At 36.8% G+C, this 17966-nt stretch overlaps 1 protein-coding gene across 3 annotated transcripts in view; it reads left to right on the top strand.

Annotated features, from left to right (window-relative positions):
- The first annotated feature begins 16 nt into the window (after positions 1-16).
- The window catches only part of LOC111514702 (uncharacterized), a 48425-nt gene continuing 30475 nt past the window's right edge, over positions 17-17966 (top strand). The window contains exons 1-4 of one of the 3 annotated variants that reach the window (XM_074185647.1): positions 95-231; positions 8775-8822; positions 8896-9019; positions 11425-11573. In XM_074185647.1, the coding sequence (XP_074041748.1) occupies positions 8800-8822; positions 8896-9019; positions 11425-11573 (296 nt within the window). In that variant the 5' untranslated portion in view covers positions 95-231; positions 8775-8799. Of the gene's footprint in view, positions 232-8774; positions 9020-11424; positions 11574-17966 lie in introns of all 3 variants that reach the window. The other 2 variants (XM_074185646.1, XM_074185645.1) reach the window with 2 other exon arrangements.

Raw genomic sequence — 17966 nt, 5'->3', positions numbered from 1 at the left:
CTTTAGTTAATGACGCCTCCTTTTCCGGGAGATTTGAAAGGTTACAAAATGTCAAAATTTCATTTCAAAATTTGTGAGTAATTTAATCCCGGATATTCAAATGCACCAAATCATAGTGAATTGATAATGTATTAGTGAATATGACGTGTGCTCGATGTGGCTCTGGAGTTTATGAAGCAGAAGATCAAATAACACTGAATAAAATTTGGCATAAATGCTGCTTTTCTTGCCGTAAGTCTCTTAGATAGAAACATTCATTCATAAACTTAATTTTTGAATTTTTTGCCCACTTTTCCATGGAGAGATTAACGACTTCTTGTCTTTCCATTCGTTCTAAAAAAAGTTATTTCTTTTTAAAAAATGTCGAAATGTCGAAAGATCAAAACTGCTGGCGACTTCTATTGATCTTTCGAATCTTGTTCACTTATTACCGAACTTATTAGCAGAAATGGAAACTTTTACATCACGTCGTCAATAGATTTTATTTAACTTTCATAGATGACGCTGTACATCAAAATAAAATTCATATGTGGATCTAGCCCTGAAACTTTGTTGGAAGTTTGTTATGGATTGATCTGGTTGATAATGTGGTTCTCATCATGATTACAGATACTTTTGATGGAATACTATAACAAACGTACTCTAGACTTATTTGTACCTATGTCCCTTCTGGGACAAATCGTCCAAGAAGGGACGATTTATGAGTTCAACCCCCTTTAATCCTCAGATGATATGATTCGAAATTTCGTTGTAAAGCTTTCTCAATTCAATTTCGGAGGTAATTTTTTTCCAAGGTCCATATCCATAGTGTTCTAAATTTAATGAATTGAATAATGTGCAAAATCATAATTTTTGAAATTTTACTATGCAAATGACTTCAATTTATAAGAATTCGATAATCCTACGGTCTCTGGATTTTATCGAAATACCTACCTATTTATGTGAAAGCTATTTTGGCTGTGGTCTGCAGATTTTTATGCCCGACGTTTCGCCTACTACTGCGGTATACATTATCAAAGACGATGTGGTAACGGTCACAGTGCCCGAGTTTGTGCTCGAGTTGTTGTTTCCGTCGTTCCGAACACTGTAACTACGATGCTGGTATTTGACTCTGGTTTTTTATTATTATTAGTGGACGTGGATTCTTTCTCCTAATTAGATTACCTGACCTTGTTAGTGCACCTCTAAGGATATGTAGCCAGATCTTATTATTATTCATTGCCTCTTCTTTTCTATTAAAATTATCCCTGTGTTTTTGAATTTCTATTGCCTCTCTATATACTTTCGGATAGTAATATTTTTTATCGAGTATCAATGTATCTTCGAATTAGATAATGTGAGTGCTTTTTTGTTGAGAGCATGTTCGGCTAAAGCTAATTTGTCGGTTTGTCCGAGTCGACCCTTTATCTTGTTTACAGAGAGACTTAGGTTAGATTAGGTCTAAAGTGAGTGTGTCTATTCGACCCTCCACCGCAACCCGCAAGGGTTTATTGTGGCTCACTCCTATTCACACTCGACCAAATAAACCCAGCCTCTCAACGAAGCCGATTAGTTTGAATGGTGAGTGGTCTTTCTGGTTCGGCTTTGCCGAACTCTAAAAACCTGATTCGGTCCCCAGTGGGGCAGGCACAAAGTATATGCTCTGCTGTTTCATCATTTTCCAAATAGAGGCGACACACACTGTCTTCTGACAGTCCAAGTTTCTGCATATGAGGATTCAAATGAGTGACATGTAAGAAGGCCTTTTAGACATCGTAGTTCATCCCTACTGTAGTCCAACAACTGTTTGGTATCAAGCTTCGAAGGGTGAATAAATGCTTTAGAGTGATCCAATTCTGGCCAGAAGTCCATAAATCTTCTTGCCATCCAGGTGTTCAATGTTTGTTTGGCAAAGCCTAAAGCGATGCCCATGACAGGTTCTGGTCCGATGAAGCTGTTTGCAGCACCCTCCTTTGCAAGGGAGTCAGCAGCCTCATTGCTTTCAGGCCAGTATGGCCAGGAATCTAGACCAGAGACAAATCTGTTAAGCCTTCCTATCGAGGAGAGTCGTTTTTGGCAATTTGCTACCAATTTATAGACGTTGCTCGGTAGGAGCCAAGAGCTTCCAACACCGCATGACTGTCCGAGAATATTTTTATTGACTTGTGTCTGAGGTTGGATTCTTCCAATCTCTCTGCACACAATTCAATAGCGTAAATTTCCGTTCGAAATACAGTCGCATAGGTTCCTAGGCAGGTAGATATCTCTGTCCTGGGTCTGCGACTTAAAACACCTGCATCAGAACCGGAAGGTGTTTTTGATCCATCTGTGAACCAACAACTATCTGTTCCTAATATTTCCTTCTCCCAGAGGATCCAGTCCTCTCTACTCGGGAACAGTACTTTATAAGACAGTTCGTAGTTGACAGTTGGAGGCATAAAGTCAGAGGTCATTTCCAGAATGCCGTGACTTCCAGTGTCAGCCAACAGTCTGTTGCACTCTGCATTAAATTGATTTGTGCAATTGGCAATGTGCACAAGTCTGTATGCAGTCCATCTAGCTTCTCTCTCCAGAAAAATGTGGAGAGGAGGTAGATCTAGAAGGATCTCCATGGCCGCTGACGGTGTGGTACTGATGGCACCACTGATAGCCCGACAAACCTGTCTCTGTAAGCCAGAGAACTTCGCCTGGGCCATTTTCTGTAAAGCCTTCGGCCACCAGGCAATTGCACCATAAGTGATCATTGGTCTGACGATCATCACATATATCCAATATATTTGTTTGGGACCTAAACTCCAAGTTTCACCACAAATCTTTCGACATGTCCATAGAGACAGTCTGGTTTTGTGTACAACTTTTTCCAAGTGAGCGTTCCAGGTGAGTCTTTTATCAAGGGCAATGCCAAGATATTTGACCTACATTCCAAATGGAATGACCTCACCATTGAGGGAAAGTGGCGTTAGATCGTCCAATTTTCTCGTTCTAGTGAAGAGGATTATCACAGATTTGCTGGGGTTGACAGACATCTGCTCCCTCAGGCACCAACTGTGAACAACGTCCAAGGTGCTTTGGAGGATATTACAAGCTACCCTTCTCGGCGTGGACATTGCCAAGATGACAAGGTGATCTGCATAAGCTTGCAGATCTACTTTTCTTCTGTCGAGGGCATTAAGCAGACTATCCATCAGGAGCGACCACTGAAGGGTAGTACTCCACCTTGGGGGCAGCCCCTGCTGACCCCGAACTTAATGGCCTCGCCTTGAAGAGTCGTAGTTGCAGTTCTGTTTATCAGCATGGCATAGATCCAGCCAGTTATGGTCCATTGTATACCTTTCCTAGCCAGAGACGATCCTACAGATTTAGGTAGTGCATTGTCAAATATTCCTTCAATATCAAGAAATACAACAACCGCAATCTCTTTGTTGTCAAGGGATTGGGAGATTTTCTCTACAAGGTTTTTCAACGCTGAATCTGTCCATTTGCCGGTTTGATAAGCATACTGGTGGTGTTTCAGGGGGGATGCATATAATGCTACCCTCCTGATGTGTATGTCCAGTATCCTCTCAAGTCCTTTCAACAGGAAGGATGTAAGGCTGATTGGTCGTACCAATTTAGAGTGTGGGTCTCTCCGACCCACTTTAGGTATATATACCACCCTTGCAGCCAACCAACTGGGTGGTATATAGTTCCACGCCAGACTAGCTCTATACAATTTTGTGAGAATAGGTAAAATTATTTCCAGTCCGTTTTGAAGAAGAGCTGGAAATATACCATCCTCTCCAGGAGATTAAGGGCTGAAACGACTTGATAGCCCATTCAACTGCCGGTGCTGTGATAACCTCCTTTGCGATCTCCCAATCGTACTTTTTTGGGCGTTTAGCGCCCTCGAAGATGGGAGGTCTGTTGTTATCAAGAGTCAGATTTCCAGGAAAGTGGTTTTCTATCGAAAGCTCTAACGTTTCTTTACTAGAGGTCGTGAAGGCTTCATCGGTTCTTTTAAGCGACCCAATTTCAGCAGTCGGCTCTCTAGAGAGAATTTGTGAATTCAGAGATACTCTCACAGAACTTCTTCCAAGACTCCCGTTTTGCCTTTCTAAGTTCCTTGTTGTATGTCGTTAGAGTAGTTTTATAAAGCTCCCAGTTACCTGACTCTTTAGCTCTATTGAATAGTCGTCGAACTTCTTTTTTTTTCAGTCTTTTGTTCCACCAAGAAGAGTTATAGTTATCTCTTTCAAACCTCAGTGGACAGCTCTCATGATAGGATGAGATCATTGCTTCGCGAAATTGCGTCGCTATTGTATCCATATCATTACAACTGTGAATAGTAATGAATCTGTCCTCAAAGTGCGATTAGAGGGAGTTTTTATACCCACTCCAATCAGTAGATTTTGAGTCACGATATTTAACTACCGGTCTTAGACTTATTTTAATATTGAGAAGAATAGATCTATGGTCTGAACAAGAAGGTTCAGTAGATACAGACCAATGGTGTATGTTGTTACTCAGAGAATTAAAGCTCATGGTTGAGTCTAATACCTCTTGCCTAGTGACAAAAGTTGGTTCCGAGTCCTTATTAATTACAGACAGCCCTTCCCCTAGAATATAATCAAAGAGTAACTCACCTCTATGGTTTATATTCCTGCTGCCCCAGGCTATATGGTGTGAATTGGCATCACATCCCATTACAATTTGAAGTTTGTTCCTTTTGCTGTAGTCGGTAAGTCGTCTAACAGCTAGAGTAGGTACGGTATCCGAATATTCCGGAAAGTAGGCGGAGCAGGTGATAAAATTCGTCTTACCCTTCTTGCCCGAGAGGGGAAATTTGGATGGCTACCACGTCTTGGGTGCAGAACCCTGTAAGCAAAAAATAATTAATACCATTCCTGATGACCAGACATCTTCTCGGTTTCACCCCAGGGCACGCTATTACCTCACCAGGAATATTGCTCAGTGCGGTTACTCAGCCTGTATTTCCTGTCCATGGTTCCTGCAGGAAAGCAAGGTCGATTAATTCATCCTTAAAGTTTTTTCCAAGGACGTATGAAACGGCCCTGGCATATTGTAAGTTTGCCTGCAAACACTTGAAGTTAACAAAGTGTTGCGCAAACTTAGAACTCCTCGACCCTAGGAGGGAGGAGATGGGGGTCCTTATGGACACCTCCACCTTCCTCTCCCGGGATCGAGGGATAAGTATGCTTAGATGATGAGGTGAGGACACCTGCCATCTCTGAGTTGCCTGTTGGTTTTTTGGATCCCTTTGACGAGACGATTTTCGTCTTCGAGAGCAGGGTACCCATGATTCTTTTCGTGGTTGATAGTTTTTGTTGACCTAAATATTGGTTTCACGTTGTGTTTCTTTAAGATTCTCCCAGTCCGGTCTATAACATTTTTACCATAGGGAAGGAAAGCTTTTTCCTTGTTCACCCCAGCTAGGGTTACTTTGGGGATCTCTCTCCTGGGTCGTATGGCCCGCTCGAATTCTCCTACGCTGTATCCATTCCTTTTGAAGACATAGTACAACAGACAGTGGTTAACCTCTCCGGTCGGAAACTGTCAGAAGACGAGTGCGGCATATGAGCCAAAGGTGGAAACTTTGCTATAGCTCTAGCCAAGGATTATAATGAGAAGATTGTCGTCTTACTCGATCCAGAGACATATAAAAGAGTCAGTCGGACTCGATCGCCGGGATTTTGAGAAAAACGAATCGTCTTATCCGTTCATCATGTCCTGGAGAGAACACAAAAAAGTAATACAGAAATCCAAAGCCTTTATGCAACGTCTAAATGACTTAACAGAAATCCACCTAGACCTATCATAAATGGGGTAGGTTCATCAACTTATGAGCCGGCCAAATACTTGACCAAATACTGCAAATACTGCAACCATTCATAGGAAATACAGAGTCATTTATTAAGGACTCCGGACACCTTATCGAAAAGAGTAGAGGTCCTGGAGACATACTAGTGAGCTTCGACGTGGTCCCTTATACACGATGGTTCCGATTAAGAATACAATACGGCTAATTAGCGAAGTATTCCCAGCGGATATATCGTCCTCTGCGCTCATTGTGGGATAGTGTTTTTTACGAACAAACGGATGGTACCGCAATGAGCAGTCCATTGAGTTCGGCGGTGGCAAACTTTTCCATGAAAGATTTCGAATAACTGGCCTTAGAACAAACGTCAGTGAAACCATTTTGGTGGCTGTGTTATGTTGATGACACGTTCGTGGTATGGCAAGAGGTTGAGACACTTAATGAATTTTTATTATATCTAAACTCGCTCGACCCAAAACCCAATTCACAGCAGAAGGAGACACCCAAGGGACTCTTGCCTTATTAAATGTTTTTGTGGACATTCACGTCTGTCTGTACATTATGCCACATGAAACCAATACACACAGACAGTTATAGTCGAAGTAAACAATATTTTTCACTATTAAAGTTGTCGGCACTCTCAAAGGCCAAAAAAACTAATACATAGAAATGAACCGGCGGCAAGCTAGTCCACGTGGACTGTAGACTTGGCGGTTCGTATTGGATAATTTTTCTAACCGAGTTTTATGATTGGCTGAAGAATTATGAAATTAAATTTGAATTCATGTTACGGTGACGAATAAAAATCGGGAATGCGGGGATGGTTATCGTCGTCGTGTTCAGTTCAAGAACTGATCGCGATTTGAGTGTTCAAATTCGATATTGGTGCAGTTATAATTACTTGAATTTTTTTTTATTTGTTTAAAATGTGGCGTCCTTGGACAAATACTAATTGTAATAACGAGTGTGATAACAACGCAGACTTTTTCCAGTGTATTGACTCCATTAGCGATGGTGAACAATGCGAAAAAGAGATACCGGTGAATAAGATTCGGATGCATTTTATTATTGAAACACAGAGAGTATGTTTCAATGCATATAAGAATCTACATCTCAAGTTTGGTTTCGAGGGAAAAAAACTATCACAAGCAACATCAGATATGACCGAAATTCCTTTGTCAACTGTACGTAAAATAGCCAAAAACAAACCTTATGAACGCAAGACGCGATGTGATACAGGATTACCAAAACCCTTAGATGTCCATTTAATAAAATCATTGAAAAAAACAATATACGACTGTTACAAAAGCAATGAGATTCCTACAACTGAAATCATAAGGAAGATATTGAATACTTCCAGCCATAACGTGAGCTTCTGTGATAAAACTTTTCTAAATTGGATAAACAAAACTAGGATTTAGATTTAAAATAATAAACAAACGTCAAGCAGTTATGGAAAGCAGAAGAATAGTTGAATTGCGTTACAAATACTTAAGAACCAATAACTAAATAAAGACGAAAATAACCGCAAATTTTGTATTTGGATAAAACTTGGAATGATACTCATGACACAGTTACGAAAGGGTGGACTGATAGTTCGAGAATGTGTACGCCTAACATGCCTGCAAAAAAAGGATCGCGACTAATCATTGTACGTTGAGGAGGAAGTAAAGGATGGGTTCCGAATTCTTTCAAATTATGTGAAGAAAAACTTGAGGACTGCAATGTTGACTATCATAAAAACATGGAAGCTAATATTTTCGAGGAATGGTTTGAAAACACATTGATCCCAAATTTGGAATATCCCAAAATAATGAATAGTTCTTAACAACGCTTTCAGTTAAGCAGTTATGGAAAGCAGAAGAATAGTGGAATTGCGTAACAAATACTGAGAGCAAATAACTAAATATAGACAAGAACAACATAAAATTTTTTATTTGGACAAAACTTGGTATGACACTCACAACACAGTTACGAAAGGGTGGATTGATGGTTCGAGAATATGTATGCCTAACATGTCTGCAAACAAAGGATCGCAACTCATCATTGTGCATTGCGGAGGAAGTAAAGGATGGGTTCCGAATTCTTCGAAATTATGTGGAAAAAAACTTGAGGACTGCAATTTTGACTGGCATAAGAACATGGAAGCTGATATTCTCGAGGAATGGTTTGAAAACACATTGATCCCAAATTTGAATGCAAATAGTGTAATAGTTCTTGACAACGCTTCCTATTATTCGCAACAGCTCATCAAGGTACCGAGGAAATATTAAACGAAGGTTTTTAATGGATAGCAATTTGTATTTTAAAGATTACTATACCAAAAACCAACTACTTGAAGTTTTACAGACAAAAACATTTGAAAAAGTATATGCCCTTGAGAGTATTGCTGAAAAGTATTGAGACACCATACTGAGATCTTCCCCCTATTTTTGTGTTTTCAATACCATCTTGAAGTATTATTTTTTTAATAAACTTTTGAGCTATATTACAGTATGCATAGTTTTATCCACTTTCTTAAATATAGCCAACATACATAAGGTTCAAACCACAACCTAGATTGCAATTTGTGCTCTGTCATGATATAGAATCACAGCTATAAACAAAATTGTGAACTTTAACATTATTGACTATCGATTTCTGAAGATGTTTTGTGATGTTGATATTTTTTGCCACCACTTGCCCCCTTTTTTGAGGTACTCTATTGTAGGCTTTATTTCGTAACTCCTTCATCAGTAAGAACAATAATATTGTTCCACATATTTCAAACATGGCTTGTATTCCAAAATGTTCGATATTGTACGTGGCTTATTTAAACATTTTCTGTGATTGTGAGAACCGAAATACTTATTTCTTTAATACGTCGCACTCGAGAATGCCATGTTATATCTTTGTGATTACAACTTGTCAGTTTGACAAAAAACGTCGTTCCATCAAAAGTCTCAAAATTTTCCAGTAACCGCAGTCAATTCTCTTTCAGGTTGTTGCAATACTAAATTGGACAAATGCACGGCAAAAATTTTTCAAGGTGAAATATATTGCGATGATTGTTATGAAAGTATAGTAGAAGAATTGGAAATATTTTATTCACCACCTTGCAGGCCTTGTCGTGTTGTATCTTCTCCGAGTTGTATATGCATTAAAAAAGGAGGTGCTGCTCCAAACAATACATCTTCTTTTGATTATTCCGAGAAATACGATATTTGCTCAGGACCTGAACAAAAAGTAAGTACTCAAAATTTACATGAAAACAATAATTATATGTACTTCTTTTATTTATAGCAATAGGTCAATAGAGTTAGTGAAACAGAAATTCAGATCTTGAATCTTATTTGAATGTGGTTAATTATTGGAGGTTTCCGATTAGGTACCACCGGCTAGAGAAGTGTTAACAAAGTTGAAAACTAAAAGAAGATAAATTTATAAAGCATTGAAAACGTTAATTGAACTGAAAAATTCACATGCTATCCTTTCGGATAGCACGCTTTTTCGGATCAGTTCACTTCAGCTTGTTTCAACGCTTGACTGAAGGTTTTCACACGTTGCGGATCCCCCCAACTTCTTCAAACTTCCTTTCATACCAGTGTTATTTCATCTGAACCTGATGTTACGTTGACAATATGTTAATTGCTTCTCACTGGACCTTGATTCCACCTTGTAAGACTTGTTGTCTTCATGTGTATCAGGTAAACGCAATTCTTGAAGTTGTGGCGGATCAGAAACAGATTGTAATGTTGTACTCACTTACAATTATTTTTATCATTTCTGATGCTCTTTTGGTGTAAGGTAAGTGTATATACGAGCAGATCTTTGGAATATCCATTCTGTTGTTAGCCTCAATGTGACCTACGTCCTTTTGGAGAGTTCTTCTGGTGTTGCAAGGAAACTAAATTCAAGATCATTACGTGCGTTAACGATTTTTTTCTTGATAGATCGATAGTGTACCCTATGAGATGTTTTCATGTAAACAGATGTTTCCCACCTATCGGTCCCACTTTTCCGTCCATTTACCGTTAATTTTTCTTTTGACTAACTAATAATAATAATAATTTATTCATCAGAATATACAATAAATATGATATTATATAAAAACAAGAGTATTTCAATAATATATTCATCTATTATTAAAATACTCACAAAAGGTGAAACCTAGAAAGTGGGGTGTGAACAAACGTATTTAAAATTTGTTGGTTACAAACAGCTATTGCTGGTTAATTTGATTTTTCTAAAACACAACGATTCTTGTGATATTTCGCAAAGTAACCACCCATAAAGAATTTCTTCTGAGCATGGGTTGGTAAATTTTGAATAAGATTAACTAAATGTTTAAGTTTTGAGTAAAATTGTATGTCAAGTTAGTCAAAAATATCAATAATTTGGAATATAGAGTGTTAAATCATTTATTATTAACATAAAATTCTGAAGAGAATTTCAAGGTTTAACGAACAAATATGCCATGAAATTTTTGAGTTATTGACTGTAAATAAAATTCGATTCCTTAGTTTTGACTCAATTTCTTGAAGCATCAGTGTCATTGAATATAATCAAGTTAATATTACTGGAGTTTTTTTTTGTGTGAATGTAAGGACTGCGATGCAAAAAAAATATTATGGACAGACGAAAAGATCTATTAAAGTAAGATATAAGGAACACATAGCACACTTAAAATATGGAAGACCTGAAAAATCAGCAGTCGCCCATCATATTTTGCAACAAAACCATTCCATAGACTTCAGTTCATTAAAAAATTCCAGTAATATTCATTACTACACCAAAGGTTCCAAACAGTGCATCATAAATAATCCAGTTACTTTGCCAGATGTGTCTATTGAGAATATCTTGTAAATTTCAGCTAAACAAAAATGTATATGAAGGAATTATTTCATGTTTAACTTTAACTTTTCATTACTGAAACTTGAAATTGGGAATCATGATTGGATTGCGGTCTCATAGACATTTTTCATTTCATCATCATCAATTAAAAATTTAAGAACTGAGTCGAAAACGAAACCTGTCAAGCATTTTTCATGACAAAGAAATTAATATTTCGAGAAAACATATCATTTTTATTTTTTTTAAATAAATCCAACGTCCTGTGATTCTGTAAAAAATATTGGGATTGAAAAAAGTTTGAACAAAACGTTTTTTGAAATGATTGGGGGTGAAATTTATTTGATACTTTTGAAGTGTCGTTGCGAAATAAGCACAGTTCAATTCAAAAATGAAAAAAAAATTGAAAAAAATATACATAGGTATTACATAAATTCATAAAAATACTTCTACCTTTTGGCCCCCTTTGATTCACATTACCACCACATCCCTTGTCCCTTAAAGTCCCCAAAGGAACCTCTTAGAAGTTTTAGACTCTATTTTCTGTACTTTAAAAATCTATTATAAAAGTTATTGAAACTGTTCTTCAGACAAAGAACCTAAAAGAATAACATTTCAATCGGTTAACTGGAATATTACTGATTTCAACATACAGTCGAACCAATTAAAAATTTAATAATTCCTTATCGAAATCAATTGGAAACATGCACTTTGATAAGTTATAACTTAATACCTTTAATAAGTTTTACTTCGGTCAATTTTTTTCAGACTAAGTTATTCATGTTAATCCTTTTTTGAAGGTTGAGTGCCCGAAAATTGTTCAATCCTGTAGTTGCCTAGTCGACACCAAGAAAAATACTAAACCGTACTGTTTTGCGTTTCCGATTCCCAGAGAAGTAGCGAATTATTATAATAGAAGCAACATGAGAAAGACAGCGAATATATACACGTAAGCTGAAATTTAATAAATAATTACTGTTGAATACTAATGTAAAGTTTCCATTTCTTGATACGAATGTGAATTGATGTTTGTAGCTGTTACAACGTGGTATATCATCAGGAAACTTTCTATGTTTTTTACCACTTTTGTAACTAACGTTACTGCAGTGGCAAAAAGTGGCAAAAAATTGACAGTTTCATTTCTCATTTTTCATGATACGAATGTGTATTGCAGCCTTGATTTGTCTAACATTTTCAGTTTGAATAATTCAACTGGGAAAAATCTTTTTGGCTTTCTACTTCTCCATCTTAGTATTAATAAGTTATTATTATTATTTTTTCCGAAAAGGTGAGTTGGTTGGGCCCTGTCTTCGAAGCCCCGACCCAGTCGGGAAGGCGCGAGCAATGACCTAGCAATGACCACTCCCTATACCGTGGGGTAAGTGATCATTGGGTCCGAAAATATGTGCCCTGAGCAGAAGCAATGAGTCAAGAATGACAGCCTTCTGCATTTGTCTGACCAATATTTCTGCTATCGTGCTGCAAGCCGACAAGATATTGAGTAGAAAGGGTATCATTCCAACAAGGACTTCAACAATCGAAACAACAGAGTGGTCGTTCGAAAAAAAAATCTAGATATTTCATCCGTTTTTTCTTCTCTTTTCGAACGAAGACTCCACGACGAATATCGTTTTGCTCTGATGGTCGAAAAGAACTACATCAGGCTTGTATGAGCACTAGGGCGAGGAATAAATAGTTCCAATAAATTTGGTACTTTTAGAGCCGAGTTATGTCGATGGATATAGGCTGAAAGTGCATATGCTGGACATGTTGACAGCAAGTGTATTATTGTTTCAGGTGCCTCGCAGCAGGCCCTGCACCTGGTGTAAGGTACCTCTATTCCTAGCCTAAGGTGTTGAAAATACCATACTGGCAGGTGACAGAGTTGTGATCACCTAATTCAGTACCATTCTGCCATGTAGATACTCCAAACCCAAAAGTTCACTGCCTCCCTTTTGTCGAATGGAGTTCAAGCGTGAAACGGACGCTTTGGAATGCAAACTCCTTTGGGAATGCTTCATTTTTTGGAAATGTATGTAGAGTTGATACAGCTGCTCTTTCGTACATTTTACTACTACTAACGAGTAGAGTAATATTAGAACTGCAAGCATATTCCTAGCAGCAACTTTGATTTCTCCCGTCAGATCCGATGAGCAGATGTGCCATATTTTGTGCTGAAACTTGCCACGGAGAGAGTTCTTCACTGTTATTACCTTTTGTGAATGGCGTTATTCCACCCCGAAGTAAGTATACGTCTCTCCGGCATCTAGAAAGTGCAAAATGTTTCCATTTACGAGCTGCACATTCCTTCCGTAATCCCCACATCGTTCTCTTTTCAGATGAATCGTTTCACATTAGTATATCCCAAATTTCATATCGATAGCATGCGTGAACCCTTCCACCATCTTCAAGGATTGATGCAGATCTTTTTTCTCCAGAGGCATGAAGTTTAAGATCACCCATATAAAACAGATTGGCATTTGAGCAAATGCAAGATGAGCTCATGCGATATTGTATCAAATACCTTACGGTAATTATTCCAGGCCATAGAGAGGTTAAGCTTATACTGTATCGAATCCTGCGTTACACATCCATCGATGTGCAGGTTTCCTTCATTTCCAGCAACTTCTCTCTTTGACCCTCTCTGCTCATATATATATATATATATATATATATATATATATATATATATATATATATATGTTCGAATACTTGGTAAACTGTGATGAGTATTCGTGTGTATAAGATGCTTGTTAACAACTTATAACACCACGAATTTGAGCCTGTTATCGGTCTGTAATTCTTAGGTATTGATGAAAATCTGTTTTTGGGGATGAGAATGATTCGCCTCGCGAAAAACTAATCCGAAATCAGCTGCTCTCCGTTCAGCCATGAGTTGAAAACTCTGTTCAGATGGCGCTGGGTGCTTGATAGCTTTTTCCATCAATAGCAAAGTGTTAGCTCATCTGGGCGTGGAGCAGCAAAGTTCTTGGAGCCCACAAGGGCTCATCGAACGTCATCCAGGGTTAACGGATTGCGTAGCTCATTGAGCACAGGGTGCCGAAATTCTCTGCTGAAAGCTTCTAGAGGCTAGAGTGTTTACCTTGAGTGGCTAGGAGAGTTCATAAATATCCGGTAGGCAGATTATCCACACCACGCGGGGGCCCTTGGAATAAGAGAAAAAAAAAACTCTCGGAAAACCGCAATACTTATCGCTTGCCTCAGTAGTGACTTTTTGGCGGTCACTAACATGCGTATCCTATCGAAGAGGTGCTGTCATTATTATTATTTTGAACGAAGGATAAGCTGATCGGACCCTGTCCTCGAAGCTCCGACACATTCTTGATTTTGTAATTATTTAAGTATGATATGAAAGGGTTATCAAAATAAAAAGTTCATATGTAGCCGGTTTCGGGACATTTTCAATGCACAAATAAATGTCTTATTGATATCCACTTTGAAACATTCCATAGAAATGAAAGTATGATCAAAATTATTCCTTTAAATTTTTATTGAAAATATTTCCATCAATACAAATATTTAAAAAAAAAATTATCCCACTAGCTTTCGATTTTCATTGCTCAAAAACCTAGCGATGGACATTTTCATTGAATATATTCTATAAATAAGAATAAATATAGTGTAATCCGGTGTATAGTGTATATAATGATGTTTTCATTATATACAATTTATTACAATGTTGATTTTTTGAGGATAAGAGGATTGAAAAGGACGAATGAATTCTTAATAAAAAGGAAAATTATAATTAATTTATCACTTTTTGTTATTTTGTAATGTTTATTACTTAGACCATTCAGATTGAACTTCACTAAGACCCGAAGCAGAAAATGGGTCATCATTAAGTGGTACAATACTTTTATTTGGAAGGTCTCAGGCCAACCACTATAAAAGTTGAACTGAATTCTACTCTGGGTCAGTCTGCTCCTTCGTTTACAATAGTAAAATATTGGGTAGCACAGTTTAAACGAGGCCGTACGAGCTGCCAAGACGAGCATCGCAGTGGTCGACCAAATGAGATGCAGCTCCAGAAACGGTGAAGAAAATCCAAAAAGTGGTACTGAATGATCGTCGACTGAAAGTGCGCGAGCTAGCAGACTTAGTAGGCATTTCAAAATGTGTGGTACATCGTATTTTTTCAGAAAACTTCACAAGAGAAAGCTGTGTGTAAGATGGGTGCCGCGTTTGCTCACATTCGAGCAAAAACAGTGTCGTGAAGCGAAGTTTCACAGCAACAAAGCAGAGTTCTTGCATCGTTTCATAACCATGGATGAAACACGGGTCCATCACTTTACACCCGAGACAAAAGAACGATTAAAACAGTGGACTCAAAAGTTGAGAACCGGCTCCAAAGAAGACGAAGACCATTTCATCTGCAGGCAAGATCATGGCATTGGGTTTTTGGGATGCATGTGGGATAATGACCAAAATTAACGAAATATAAATATCAACAATATTTAATCCGCGTTCATATAGGTTATGTCTAATATAACATGTATTTAGCATTAGACAACGAATATTTATCATAAAAAAGGTAATATGTGATGAATATAAGTAATATATATTATAAGAGTCACCAAAGTATCATTTATTAGCAAAAATGTTGCCAACTAACTTATAAACAATCACAATAGTTGTGTACCGACAGCAGAGCCACAGCGGAGCAGAAAGGCAAACAAATATTAATAGGGCCGTATTCTTAGTATTCTGTGTAAAAAAAACATCAAAATAACGGGATGCTTAGTTGTGTTTCGAAAAAATATTTCATATAGAAATGAGTTGTTAGGGTTGGATGGGAGTTTAGTTTTAGCAGCTAAACTATACAAGGTGATTCACGGAATTTAATTCATTTGGGAGTATCTAGGTTTCCGATAATTTTGTGATTTGAGCGTATGCGTTCGCGTTCAAATTCAATTGTATAGGTTCGCTACCCGCTTTCTATAATTAATTCGTGACAGTGTTCGTATCCATAGGTATTCGATAGTGTAAATGACTTTGATGTTGGGATGTTGACCAATTGACGTATGATTAATTTTTGTGGTGGGTTCGAATACTCTATTCGTAACAAATATTTTTTTAAAATTTTTTGTTTAGTGAAAGAAGGGATAATGGTTGGTTTGGGTTAGTTTGGTTTTGTTTCAGTTATTTCAGAAAATCCATCTATTACAAAATATACGGTCAGAAATCTTAATAGTGGGTCTAGAACGGTTTGGTGTTGGGAGAAAACTCCAGTAATATGAGGTAACACTCTTGCAAAATACTTCCATATTTTTAATACATTGTAGCTTATGACCAAAAAAATATTGAAAACTCATTTTTATAAATTATAATTAATTGATACATTTTGTCAATAACTAATAATCAGTTTCTATTGTTACTGTATTCAATTCTAATTCATCCTTAATTTTAGAAACTATGTTATGCATATATTAGTGTATTAATTTATACTTTCAATTTGATAATAATTCCATTGTATGGATACTGTAGTGGATTTTTCTGTTTGTATCCCGAATATATAAATAAAAATAAATAATAACTCAATGGCGGCCATTGGGGGTATATAATAGTTTTAGATTCAGTTCAAGGTGCTTCAAACAGACGAAAAAATGACTTGGTGTTCCATAAAAAAACTTTCTGGAAGCATTTTGAGTCGCCCTGTATATTGGAAATAGTAAAAAAAAAACACTTTGAATTATCCCACCTATCCTGGTGCTTCAATTTTTTCTTGCGAAAATCAGGAAAAGGTTATGATAATGGTTAAAACCCGTCGTTTGGCCTTTATAATCGATGAAAGAAACTTTTTAGCCAAAACATCAAAGACAGATAATATTTATCCAAACTATATGTGAGAAATCTTTTATTCATACTAGCACTTTTGTAGAAACCTAAAGCTTTAAAAGTAGTCCGACTCTGCCGCAATACCATCACTCCCAGAACTAAGTGTTTCTTAACAGTTTTATAGGGGTAACATAGTAGCTAAAATACGTTTAAATGCTTGCTACCGATACCAATTCATTTTATAGAACGACGCCATTTGTAATGATAGCGATCCGGGATACTGAAATTAGATGAGTTGAAAATATGAAATACCGCACATATAGGGATATTTACAGCTGAAAAGTACATAAATATTATAACATTATATTATTTAGAATAAAGTGAGTTAAGTTTGCGACTAGAAAACGTCGACAGAGTGAATTTTTGTATAATTAATAATTTTACCGAAAACATTTATAAATGAGTGGCGCCCTTAAATTTTGCTAATAATAGGCTATATAGTTGTCAATAAAATTTCATTTGCAGTAAAAATATCAATCTTCGAAAGATAAACAATGTCTTTAACAGTTTTATGAGTGCAGAAGTGAAATTTTAAAATAGCTTCAACCTTTCTATTTGTTAGTTTTCAGTTGGTGACATATCTATTATATTTTCCTAGTGTCCAATACAAAATTACTTCTTGCGTCTTCAAGAAAACATTTTTAACACTTTTTTATTTAATTGTTATCGTTTTCGCCTGTATTATATTTTATAACGCCTACTTGGAACTACTAAAAAACTCTTATAAAATTGTCTTTTGATTGTTTTATAAGTATCGCTTAAATATGTTGGAAAAGTGCAGTTAGGGAAGTCTTTACAAAACTACTTGTTAAGAGCGTTAGACAAATTTTATAGTTACTGCCAAAATGTTTATAAAACTGTTTTGTACTGTTTGTAAAAAGCCTTACAAAATATTGATAATAACTATAATGTTTTATAAAACGGTGCCAATTTCCTATTTATAGCAGTTTTATAAACCTATTGAAAACATTTCTGGGAGAATTGCAGTTTTATAATTTGTTTCTCCGAAACGTTTCCGCAACTATTATAAAATACGAAATTGCTAGTTGGGTAAAGTTTGAGTTGCTACCTCATGTACCTTATTCGCCACATTTTTCAATGTTGAAAAAGTGATTTCGGCAGTTAATGGCTATTTTGAGGAGCAAGACACTTTTTATTATAAAAACGGTATCGAAGTTATTGAACGTCGCTGGGAAAATTATATAGAGCTGCAAGGAGATTATGTTGAAAAATGAAATTTTATTTCATTGTTGGACCGGGTACTCTTGGGACCACCTTCGTAACATAAGGATTTATAATATAGTGCATTTCTGAGCTACTGCTTGGGATTTCATTTTTAATTTCCACCTTTTCTTCTGTTGGAATCAGAGTTTTTCGCAAAGTTGTACTCATCAGTGAAACCACTTATTGGCGTGACACCCAAGTTTATTGGCCAAGTTTTTATGTAATCGTTGGTGGTTTCCAGAAACATGTGGATTTGTTTTCC

The sequence above is a fragment of the Leptinotarsa decemlineata genome, unplaced genomic scaffold, assembly GCF_025532065.1.
Source record: "Leptinotarsa decemlineata unplaced genomic scaffold, Ldec_3_MD MMD2_tig00078346_RagTag_RagTag, whole genome shotgun sequence".
In the NCBI taxonomy this organism is placed as follows: domain Eukaryota; kingdom Metazoa; phylum Arthropoda; class Insecta; order Coleoptera; family Chrysomelidae; genus Leptinotarsa; species Leptinotarsa decemlineata.
Note: the sequence above shows the minus strand (reverse complement) of the source record. Positions and strands in the feature narration are given on the sequence as shown.